The sequence below is a fragment of the Miscanthus floridulus genome, chromosome 8 (genome assembly GCF_019320115.1).
Source record: "Miscanthus floridulus cultivar M001 chromosome 8, ASM1932011v1, whole genome shotgun sequence".
NCBI lineage: Eukaryota > Viridiplantae > Streptophyta > Magnoliopsida > Poales > Poaceae > Miscanthus > Miscanthus floridulus.
In genome coordinates, this window is record NC_089587.1 from 212,053,646 (window position 1) to 212,065,841 (window position 12,196).

A 12,196-nucleotide genomic window follows, 5' to 3' on the forward strand; every position below is an offset into this window, starting at 1 on the left:
TAAAATTTAAATATAATTAAATCTATGAACAATACTAACATATAGTACCGGATATAATTATTATAAATAATCATATAATATATTTTTATAGTAATAAATATTTAAAGACTAAAATGTACTTTCTCTATCTAAAAAATATTTTCCTAACAATTTTAGAACAGATTAATAAACAAGAGAAAAGACTATGCTACCGCTCCTCAAGTTGCTGGACCTTAATAGCTTTTCATCTACCTACACTCTTAATTGAGCCGTGTTCATTTAAAGTATTAAATGTTGATGTCATTGTACAGAGCTCTTCACTAGTCTTGCTGTGATTAAATGTGACGAGACTTCGATGAGAGATAAATTTGACGATCTATCTTTAGGCTCGCGCTGAATCTGGACTAAAACTGATTGAAAAATACTGTTTTGATTAAATTGTTGTTAGAAAAAAATATTATTATAACTAAAAAAATAAGTTGAACAAGTTGAATATGGGGCAAGCCGAACGAACCTGAAAATTGATTCTTGCGGAGACACATTTTTCTCTAGAAATGATTCTTTCAGGGAGTATAAACTTTGTTAACTGTAAAAGCATTGACTCGGTTAAAATCTAGAACTGTAGTTTTATCCAGGATGAATAGAATTTTTTTCCATTCTGAAATTTCTTGGTGTGTAAATTTATCTCCGCGTTGAGCTTCGGGGTATCGGTTCTCTGGCTTTATTCAGGTTTACAGGAATTTCTTAAAACGTGGTAGGGTAGAGAGTTGTACTTACGAGGTAATTATAGTTTAGACTTGTTAGGGCCTCGTTTACTTTGCAAAAAAAGTGAACCCGATGAATAATACCACTTTCGTCTTATTTGACAAATATTATCCAATCGTGGACCAACTAGGCTCAAAAGATTCATCTCGTGATTTTCAACTAAACTGTGTAATTAGTTATTTTTTACCTATATTTAATACTCTATGCAAGCGGTTAAAAATTGATGCGATAGAGAGAGTAAAAAAACTTAGAATTTGGATGACATCTAAACAAGGCCTAGGTTTGATTTCATAGGAAAGTAAAAAAACCTACGTGCTTTGGTATCAGTTACTCATACTTTGTTAACGCTCATGTAAAAAGTGTTGAGGGCAACAAGGTTGCGAAGATCAAACACAAAATATTATATTTTACAATTATTGTTGTACAACACATGTGAAAAATCGAATTCTATGAGCCTATGATCTCGATTTTAGTTAAGCCTAAGGGCTCCTTTGGCACGGCTTCACGAGTAGCTTCTCGAGCGGTTTTTGATGAAGCCGTACCAAACGGACAAAACCAAATCGGCTCACGAGCGGAAGCCGGCGAAAAGCCCCTAAAATCCCGCTCTCTACACTTCTCCACCAGGGAGAAGCCAAAAATAGCGGCTCATATCGGCTTCTCCTCGTCCCAACAACTCATTTTCCATCTTTGTCCCGGGAGGATGAGCAGTGGACGACGTCGATGCGGGGCCGCAGCGGCCGCCGACGGCGAGACGTGGCGGCGGCCATGGGGCCAGGCACGGTCGCGGCAGCTGGCGGCGCGGCGGCGCGCAGGCGCGGTTGGGGCAGATGGACTCCCTACTCCGCCCCGTCGCCGGCCTCCTGCGCCGCCCCGCTGGCCTTCGGCTCCGCCCGAGAGAGAGAGGAGCGGATGATTGGATAGGAGAGGAGCGGCCGATCAGGATAAGGATAGGAGCGGCCGGACAAGGAGAGGGGAGCGAAAAAGAAAAGAAGGGGATAAGAAAAGAAAAAGGAAAGAGAAATAAAGAGAAAAAGAAAAGAGAGAAAAAATATAAGGGTATTTTGGATATTTGACATCTCTTTACACTAGGAGAAGTCGTTTTGCCAAACAGTTTTCGTACAAAATAAGCCAGAGCCAGAAAAAGCTGCTTTTCAATACGAGCCGAGAGCTAGAGCCAGAGCTGTTTTTTTACGAGCCAGAGCTGTGCCAAACAGGACCTAAGAAACATCTTGTGTAATTTTTCCTCCCCGTGCACGAATAATCACCTATTTGTACGTAGGAGACAAATGTTTGACTTGCTTGTCAAACACTTTTAATCATAACAGTGTTCTTATAATTTATCTTTTTTAGCTTGTTTTTTTTATCCAAAATAGTGTTTTTCTCTCACAACGAATCAGCTGAAATAGTATTTCGGTTTATTTTTTCAGCAAAACGAACGAGGCCTAAAGACCGAACTGCTATTTTGAAGCCGGCATCTTTTTTATCTTGTCGGAATAAACAACTTTATTGTCCGTATTTAGGTCTTGTTTAGTTTTTTTCCGTAAAGTTTAATTCATATCACATCGGATGTTTGATGCATGCATGGAGTATTAAATATAGACTAAAAAATAACTAATTGCACATATTACGACGACTTTATGAGACAAATTTTTTAAGCCTAATTAGTCCATGATTTGACAATGTGGTGCTACAATAACACATATACTAATGACGGATTAATTTGACTTAATAAATTTGTCTCGCGGATTACTGAGGACTTGTGTAATTTTTTTATTATTACTATCCGAACACTCTATGTAACACCCGATTTGACATATCTAATCTTTAGCCTTTGGATCTAAACAAGACTTTATACCGGCGGTGCCTTTTTTTAGGACGGAAAATACTATAATACTCCCAGTGGTATCTTTGCTTAGCCCTTGTTTAGTTCCTCCGCTAAAACTTTACTACCATATCACATCGAATATTTGGATACATGCAGAGTATTAAATATAGACTAAAAAATAACTAATTGCACATATTGCGACTACTTTGCGACACGAATCTTTTAAGCCTAATGAGTCCATGATTTGATAATTAAGTTTACAGTAACACATATGATAATGACAGATTAATTAGGCTTAATAAATTAGTCTCGCGGATTAATAACGGAATTCTGTAATTTATTTTTTATTAGTATCTGAAACACCCCATACGACGTCTCATCTAACATCCTATGAATAACTCAAAACTTTACATCCTCATCTAAGGCCTTGTTTAGATTCAAAAATTTTCATCCCAAAGTGTCACATCGATTCTTGTGGCTCATGTATGGAGTACTAAATATAGACGAAAAACAAAACTAATTGCACAGTTAGGTGAGAAATCGTGAGACGAAACTTTCGAACCTAATTAGTCCATAATTAGACACTAATTACCAAATACAAACAAAAGTGCTACCGTATCAAAACCAAAAAAATTTGTCCAACTAAACGCGCCCTAAACATCACCTAAAGCAAGCATATCGACTGGGGTCCACGTCCATGCCTCCATTGTCACGGGGGGAACATGTTTAAAAAATGCACGATGGCCTTGAGTTTTGAAAACTAGGGCGCCAAACGAAGGGTGCTTCCAGTTCCACACGCTAGTCGAAACTCGAAGTGTGCAAGATAGACCTGCCAAACTGCCAAAGGAAACTTGAAATACAGTGGTTCAGTATATAAAAGTTCCGTTCGTGTGTCCTTAAATTTGGCTTATTTGTTTCTTTTTTTCATCTGAAATAGTATTTTTCTCTCACAGATCCGTTTATTTTTTTATCTGGAACCGTGTTTTTCTCTCACAGATTCACCCAGATTTCTCTAAATTTATCCGGAATTCGTCCGAGGGAACGGGCCAAAGACGTGGGAAACATGAAATCAGCGCGTGTTCAGTTCCACCCCAAAATCCCAAAAAGTGCTACAGTACCTATCACATTAAATATTTGCGGCCCATGCATGGAGCATTAAATATAGACAAAAAAAAACTAATTGCACAGTTTGGTGGGAAATTACGAGACAAACGTTTTGAGCCTAATTAGTCCATGTTTAAACACTAATTATACTGTAGCATTTTCGTTGTTATTTAGCAAATAATGTCCAATCATAGTCTAATTAGGCTTAAAAGATTCGTCTCGTGGATTTCGTCTAAACTGTGTAATTAGTTTTATTTTTTATTTATATTTAATGTTTCATGCATGCGTCCAAAGATTCGATGTGACGGAGAATGTGAAAAATTTTGCAAAATTTTTTGCAAACTAAACTGGACCTCAGAAGCCTGGACCTGGACGGAAGCGTACGTTTCCCTCGCGTACTTCAGGGGCGCAGGCGCCGTGGCACGCGAACCCAGAGACCAGACCGCCAGAGGGAGGACTCCTCACAGTCGTCGGTCTCGAACGGCGGAGCGGCAACGCATCGTCCCGCACCATCCAACCTGACGGATGCGTGTTGTCGCTGCCTTAGTCCCTCTCGATTCGGTTCGGTCAAAGCAAAAAAACGTCACGGGACGCGCGATTTCCACCACCGAACGGTGCGTTTCCTCGGGCTCGCCGACGACCGCAGGGCGAAAGGCCACGGGGGAGTGCCTCACTGTCTCTGCGCACCCAGAGCAGTCGCTGAACCGATGGGCAACAAGCAGCAAAGCCAGCCATCTTTCCGCACCCAGAAGGCCCGTTTCCAACGTGAGAGGCTTTTTCAGCTTTGGGCCTAATTCTTTTGGGCCCTCCGTTCTGGCCTTACGGCCTTTCCCTGTCAAGCCCATCTCACCCGTAATTCCCCATCATGTTCACGGGCCTTCCCCGGCCGGATCGGATGATTTTCCGGCCTTTCCCTGTCAAGCCTCACCGCTGATTCCGCATCATGTTCAGGACCCAGTAGTCTCTTTCAATGTCTTCTGAGCAGTAACTATAGCCACTCATGAATTATCTCTTCTAGTGCATATGCACATGGATTTTATTATTTTCATATGATTTTTTTGATGCGTTTCAATCTCAAAATTTATGACTCTGTATATAAGATGTACACCATTTCAAAAAATCTAAATACTGTTAAGTAAGTTTTTTTTTTACGATTCCATCGAAGATGTTGTATAGAATATTTTCCCTTCAAACATACCAGCAAGATCCGATCGTCTGTACACAACTCTTATATCTAAAATACACCGCCGGTTGTGTTTCAGATACATCAACAGGTTTCAGATGCAATTTTTTTGCACCTAGTGGATTAATAGATTCTCGTCTCAATACACCGGCTTGTTGCTTATATCCTATCTAAACATGGAACGGTAGAAACATGGAACGCTTGGTGTTGCCTTTGCTTGGTGCCCTAGTGAATAGCTAATGACCTCATCTTGACCACGTCATCGTCTTCATCATCGGTGAGCTCGTCTTCGTCCTCCGCGTGGCCCAAGTGGTCGTACTGCTTGACGAGGGCATTCCGGTAGTCGGCCCACTTGCCATCGATGTATTTCCTCATAAGGTACTCTCGACGGGATGTCTCGGACTTGCTGGAAAGCCTCTCGGCGGAGATGTCGGTGAAGGTACGGGGTGGAAGAGTCCTCAGGAACTCGATGAACTTGGGCGTCAGCGATGTCTTGACTCTTGACAACCTTCTTTCGCTTGTTGGGCCGGGTCTCCTTGGCCTTGGCGACCTCCTCCCTAGCCTTGAGCCAGCGATGCATCCCTCCGGGGACATCCCACATCTCCCTCCAGAGCCCATCGGCCGCAAACGCCTCCTTCTTGAGCTTGAGGATATGGCTTCCCTCCGACGTGCTCGGCTCCTTGTTCTCCGTCCCCGTCCCCTTGGTCATTTCCTCAGCCAGCTCCGGCGTCTTCCTCTTGAGGGTCCCAGCAGCCTCCACCGACGCGCTCTTCATTGGCATTGGCGGCGGGGATATGGCAGAAGCCGTCGTCGACCGAGCCCTCTTCTCGATCTTCTGGAATCGAAGCTGTTGATCTGGTTTGTTAAGGGGGTGTTTGGTTGAGCTGTGGCTGTGGGCAAAAGCTGCTGTGGGCTGTGAGCTGTGAGAAAGCTGCTGTGGTTGTGAGCTGTAGAAAAGCTGAAAGCTGTTTGGTTAAACAAGTATAAAATATATCTTCTATCTTTATCTCTCTTAAAACAACTATGGAAGAGCTTTTTATTCCACCAATTTCGAAAAGCAGAAAGCCAAAAGCCAAAAGCAGGGTCAAACCAGCTTTCAAAAATGAACTACGGAAAAGCAGCTGCTTCTGAAAAAGCAGCATCCAAAAGCAACCCCTTTGGTTGAGCTTTTGGCTTTTGGGGCCAAAAGCCAAAGCCAAAAGCTCAACCAAACACCCCCTAAGATGGCTTGGAAGTGAAGGAAAGGCAAGAGAGGAGTTGTCCGTACATATATATTGCGCTGCCATGCCCCGCGTTGCGTTCGGTATCGGAATCGTATCAGGATCGGATCCATTTTTTTTAAGCAGCTCCCTCCCCTCTCGCGCTCGTGGCGTTACGTACGTGTGGCATGGGCCGGGAAGCAAATCCGAAAGCGGGTTCAAGGAAATACGTCTGAAACCTGTTGATGTATCTGAATTTAGTATATAACATCTCTACTTCATTGCACACAACACCTGCCCTTTTGTAGATCATTAATACAGGACCTTCATCTGAGCAATCATAATATTGCAACCAAAACTTTCGATTGTGTCTTGCGATTGGTCAGTCTTCGGAGACACTGAGACCAATGAACTGAAATCCAATTGCGAAATACATGATCGATTGAGGAAGAACAAAGAGGTACAAATAGTCATCTCTGTATAAGTAGTCGAAGCAAGCAGAGGCCAAAAGGAATAGTCCGATAAATATCTCCAGGCAATTGAACCTGACACGAAGCAGGATAAGTTAGCACCAAGGCCCAAAGCTATGATACAATAGGTGTACGTATCTGCTGAATATGTTATCCTCTAGAAATTACCTGTCTTTGAAACGATAGTTTCCTGTAAGACTGGCAATCGATTTCAGCTTCTGCAAATTCCCCAGCTTTTGTGTAACAATCCATTCACTGGCCCTGTCAGCTTCGAAAAACCCTATCAAGATGGCTTTAGAGCGATGCAATGCCATTACATTCTCAAATAAGACCCACAGTATAATCAGATGGATAGACCTGCAACACATTAGGAATTCTGGATATGTAATATTCTCAAATAACGTTTGCAGCTATAAAACTCAATAAAGCTAACACCAAGCTAACCTTGGAGTCCCAACAGAGTTGAGAAGAGTGATAGCTGTGGGGATATAGATCAGCTCCCACACAGGAATCTGCGCTTCTGGTAATAAAATGTTTAGAGGAATCAGGACGCTGAAGAAGAAGAATGTGAAGAAGGTCCCTATGATCCTCCGGGCAATGAAGAAGTCATAGATCATATACAACTTCTTCCAAACCGAGACTTTCTGCACAGGGAAAACAACAGAACATATGGACAGATAATCATATGACAGAATTTTCATGTCACTGCATGTCAGGGAGTAGGTTGGTGTACAAGACTAACCTTGGCAGCAAGAATTTCCCAGAACATTTTCTTGAACAGGAGCGCAGGTCCACATGACCAGCGATGCTGCTGGGACCGGTACGCCTTCAGAGTACTTGGCAGCTCACTCTTAACCTGAAAGCAAATTGTAATCTCGGATCAGTTTGATAAACTTTTGTCTGACATGATATTATGATAATATCTTGGATCAATTTGTCAGAGCTGTGAACCTTTATGCTCCCAACGTAGACGAATTCCCAGCCCAAGAGCCCTGCTCTGAGTGCTAAGTCCATGTCCTCAGCAGTAGTTCGGTCCTCCCAACCCCCAGACTCGACAATCGCTTGCGTTCTCCATAATCCAGCAGTTCCTGCGTGCATGAATAAATAGCATTCACATTTCTCGAGTACAGCTGAAGTTGACAGCGTGACATGAACAATTGCGACGGCGCAGCGGAGGAGAAAGAGAGCAGTAGGTACCGTTGTAGCCAAAGAAGGTGCAGAGGGAAGAGCCAGCTTCCTGCTCCACCTTGAAATGGTAGTCCATGGACATCTCTTGTATTCTCGTCAGCAAGCAGTCGTTGGCATTCACTACAGGGCAGCTTAAACAAAAGCTCTGTCAGCAGATGGAACTACGTCTTGATAAGAGACAAAGCAGGACACAAAGCTGGAATTGAACTGACTGATGAACGTAGATAGGCCCCGTTCAGCTTACCCCATATTTGGTTTGTTCGACTTCTTTTTTTAGCCGAAACAGTATTTTTCAACCAGTTTTAGTCACTGCCAGCCGAACAGGACCATAATTGAGTCTTGTGGATCTACTTTCCTTTCACTAACTAGATGAGGCCGAAAGCTCAGAAAATAGTCCAACATTGAAAATGGGCTACAAAATCCAAGCCTAGTGCAACATTTCTGTGGCTTTCTTGAAGCCCAAACAGACCCAAGTAAGCCCGTAACTATGTCACCACCCTTGTGCTCGAACTCGACAGGGCAGACCGGCAGAGCCGCAGAGGCAGCGGGCAGCGGGCAGCCAGCTCCTAGCACGCCCGGCAGTAGCATCTGTCTGGGCTCTATTATTACGCTGTAGTTGGCCAGTTGCAGCGCAGGCAACTTGCTTCTTCTGTTCACTTGCCAAACAATTGAAAAGAAAACAGTGGCAATCGTTGTCGGCTGCCAGTGAGCGCGCGCGCGAGAGAGACTCACCGAACTTCCAGCGCGTCTGCACGAGCGCGAGGCTGGGGTTGTAGACGAGGAACGGGACGGTCTTGACGAGGAAGTCTGGCGCCGGCTGGAAGTCGGCGTCGAACATGGCGACGTACTCGCAGCCGCGCACGTAGGCGTGGCGCATCCCCTCCTTGAGGTTGCCGGCCTTGTACCCGGCCCTGTCCTTGCGCGTCTCGTACTTGACGTTGATCCCCTCCGCGGCCCACCGCTCGCACTCGCCCTTCACCAGCTCCTGCCCAGCCCAAGCAAGGAGCGAGATCGATTAGTCACAGAAAGGCAGGTCAAAAGAAAGGGAAGAAAATGGCTAACTATTTTTGTCTGGTCTCCACAGTAGCTGTAGGGCCGTGCATTCCAGCCGGCTCCCTGTTCTTGTGGTGCACGTTCGTTCCCGTGGCAATTGGCAGGCATTCAAAGTGACAGTGGCAGGTGAAAACGAATTCCGATCTCACATTCTCACCTTGATGACGGCGTCGGTGGAGTCGTCCAGCACCTGCACTATCAATCGATCTACCGGCCATGTGAGCCTGCAAGCTGCCCCTATTGATAGCTGGTACACCTGCGTACGCGTTTCAGGCTCCTGTCAGAGATGTGCCCATCCATGATAGATTACTCTGAAATTTTGAAGACAAAACATCCCTTGTTCTGCATTCTGATCCACTTTTTTACCCTTAACAGAACTATGACCAGTGGAGCGTAGTAGTGATGCAAAGTTAATTGGTTCAATGCAAAACTCTTAAAGACTAATTAAAGAGATTCAGATGCTGCTGTTTAAGCGCTTGAGGATCAGCAGCTCAGCAATTAGCTTACTCTGACAGTCTGAGTGTCTGACTGAACAACCGTCAGAGTTCACCGAGAGCACTCGCAGCAGAGTCCCGTGCGGAAGAACACAGAGGCGCCAGCGACATACAGTACAGTACATACCTCCTTCTCGTTGTACATGGGGATCTGGACGAGCACCATGGGATAGGCAGCTGCCTCCTCGTCCTTGTCCGGCCGCGCGATGGGGTCGCACCTGTACACCCGCCACGGCCGCCGGCGCCGCAGCTTCATCACGGAGCTGACCGTTCCCAGGAACACCTTCTCGGCCAGCACGATCACCGACATGGCCGTGCACAGCAGCACCGCGGCCCGGAGCAGCGGCACGAGCAGCCCGGCCCTGACCTCCGCCCACGCCTGGAGCAGCGCCTCCACGAAGGCGGCGATCGTCGCGGGGAACGAGAGCCGGCCGTACGCGCCCAAGAAGACCACGTCACCGACGGCGCGCAGCGCGTGGCCACCTGCTGCATTGCCACCGGCGCGCCAGCGGGAAGAGGTTAATAAAGGCGTACTACGAATAGCCCATTTAGCAGAAGGAATTGCTACTCGTCCTGGCAGCAAGAAAGAAGCTGAGTGCACGTACCTTCCATGGCTTGCTGCGTGCGTTCAGCGGCGTCGCACTTGAGTTCAGGCACTGCTGGTTTGAGGAGGCAACAACGGTGTTGGTTGTGGCATGGAGATAGAGAGAGACCACAGAGTGGGAGAATTGCCGATCGAGTTACTGCAAGATCGGATTGACGTCAGAGTCAGATCTAGGGTACACGCGACTCTGGTCTGTCTCGCATCCAGTGGTTGGTTGTTAGCCTGAGTGAGCACCTTTACAGTAGATGTCAGTTTGTCATCATCTGTGCGATCTTCCTACTATGGTTTCATGCGCACGAGAAATGCTTTTCTCGCCACACGTTGCCATGTGAGCCATGTGGGATAGACTAGTGTAGGTGTCGGTGTTTCGGATTGGGGGTCACTGTGGACGGACTGTGCGCGAGGCCGAGACTTGGTCGGTGCCGAGGCTTGCACTGCGGTGGGGGGGTCTCGGCAGGCACGAACCCCAAGATCGCCGATGCCCTGGTGTACAGTGCCGAGGCCTTGAGCGGGCGGCTGATCATGGGTACAGCGTTAGGACACAGTGGCCGGTAATCCCCGTCGTACCCTGTCCCAGCCGGTATGGCGCTGATGCGACCTCGGGTCGCATCGGCCATTCTGTGGCGTTGAGCCACCGTCCGGCTGAGATTGCGGGATTGGTTGAAGCATTTAATGAGACATGACGCGTTGTCTGGAGGGTCGGTCGAGGCGAGGGGTGATGGGCCGCGGACGACCCGGCCTCGGGCGACACGGAGAATGAGGCCTCGCGCGAGACGGAGAATGAGGCCCCTTGCCGAGGCCTTGCGCGGGAGGCCTCGCGCGATACGGAGAATGTTCCTCCTGCCGAGGCCTTCCGTGGAGAGCCTCGGGCGAGGCGGAGACGGCGTTCCCTGCCGAGGCCTTTCCTGGGGAGCCTCGCACGAAGCGGAGTTTGCGCCAGGATGACGAGACCTCGTGCTCGAGGCCCGAGGTGAGGACGAGGAGGACCCAGTGGGCTCGATCGTGGTGGGTGAGGGGCCCGCGACTTACCTTCTAGCTTTTATTTTTTAGATGGGACTTTAGCGATCCATTTGATGTTTGCTTGGGGTACCCCGTTCTAAGGTACCCGACAGTAGCCCCCGAGCCTCGGGGGGAGTGCGTGCACTCCCCCTGAGGGTTTGCCTAGGCTTGGTTTATACCTGCCCCGTAGGAATTGGGGTTTGTTTTTTGAGGTTCCGGTGGGTGCGCGCGAGCGCACCCGCCGAGTGTAGCCCCCGAGCCCCTGGAGGAGTGGAGTTACTCCTCCAGGGGCTTTCTTCATTTTTGCGTCTGAACGAGTAGTTCTTGTTGCATTTGCTGAGCCCCCAAGCGCAAGTTCGGGTTGCGGGGGTCTCGGCGAGGCTGCAGGAAAAAGCTCTCTAGCCTCCGCACGGAGCGAGAGGTTTGTCAGGGGTCCCCTGACTTTGGGTATGATCCTCACGCTTCCTTTCGCTCAGAAGGAGGGGTGGAATGTGCCAGGCTACCCTCGATGGGCATGAGCGTGGACACTTCCGGTGAACTGTTAGCGGGTAGTCCGAGTGGAGGCCCGAGCCCCGTTCACTAGGGGATGGCTAGTGGTCCAGAGACGCACTCCAAGAGTACCAGGGGGTTTCTCTAGTGGGTGCCGAGGCCGTTCGCAGGCCTCGGTGGCTCGGTGCCTCCCTACGGTGGGATCCCATTCGGATACTTCCCCGCCGGTCTCGGACACGACTTAGGATGCCCTGAGCGACCGTTCGCTCGGGCCTGGGCCATCCGTAGGCTCGCCCCGATGTCATCCCTGACTCTGTTGCCCTGGGCGGCTGTCGAAACCTTTTGGAGGCCCAGCCTTCGAACCCCTGGACCGTAACGGGCTTGGTGCCCTTTATCGTGTTTGTAGCGAAACCTCTAGCGCGGTTTTGGATTGTTTGTCTTTGTCTTGGGTGTTCTGGCCCTTTCATCTGATCTTCACATGTCCTTTTCGTTCGGACGGAGGGTTAGTTTGCCGAGCCCATTCTAGTCTTAGCAAGGTTGCAGGAAGAGCCCCTAGCCTCTGCGTGAGAGGGCCGTCGGGAGTTCCCCTGGCTTTTTATACGCCCCTCGCGCGTGAGGGTTTGTTTGCCGAGGCCCCTTTGGGCGCGAGCCCGGGTCGTGGGGTCTCGGCATATTTGCAGGAGGAGCCCCCTAGCCTCTGAGAAGGCCGTCGGGGGTTCCCCTGACTTTTTTATGTGACCCTCGCGCTTCCTTTTCGCTCGGAAGGAGGGGTGGAATGTGCCTCGCTACCCTCGATGGGCACGAGCGGTGGCACTTCTGGTGAGCTGTTATCGGGTAGTCCGAG

General features: G+C 48.1%; 1 protein-coding gene across 3 annotated transcripts; it reads right to left on the reverse strand.

Moving 5' to 3' along the window:
- Nucleotides 1–6,213: 6,213 nt before the first annotated feature.
- LOC136478092 (probable glucomannan 4-beta-mannosyltransferase 6) lies at nucleotides 6,214–10,173 on the reverse strand. Of its 3 annotated transcripts, XR_010764176.1 has the most exons (11): nucleotides 9,866–10,172; nucleotides 9,388–9,746; nucleotides 8,924–9,022; nucleotides 8,446–8,698; nucleotides 7,723–7,833; nucleotides 7,477–7,613; nucleotides 7,268–7,381; nucleotides 6,970–7,169; nucleotides 6,694–6,882; nucleotides 6,380–6,600; nucleotides 6,214–6,294 (listed from the first exon to the last, which is right to left on the reverse strand). XR_010764176.1 is itself a non-coding variant. In XM_066476427.1 (10 exons), exons 1-10 carry the CDS (start codon nucleotides 9,870–9,872, stop codon nucleotides 6,438–6,440), a joined length of 1,629 nt encoding a protein of 542 aa, XP_066332524.1. In that variant the 5' UTR covers nucleotides 9,873–10,173; the 3' UTR covers nucleotides 6,214–6,437. The 3 variants fall into 3 exon arrangements, 2 of the variants coding, with proteins under 2 accessions (XP_066332524.1, XP_066332523.1); XM_066476427.1 differs by having other exon boundaries at nucleotides 6,214–6,600; nucleotides 9,388–9,743; nucleotides 9,866–10,173; XM_066476426.1 differs by having other exon boundaries at nucleotides 6,214–6,600.
- Between the last annotated feature and the right edge of the window lie 2,023 nt (nucleotides 10,174–12,196).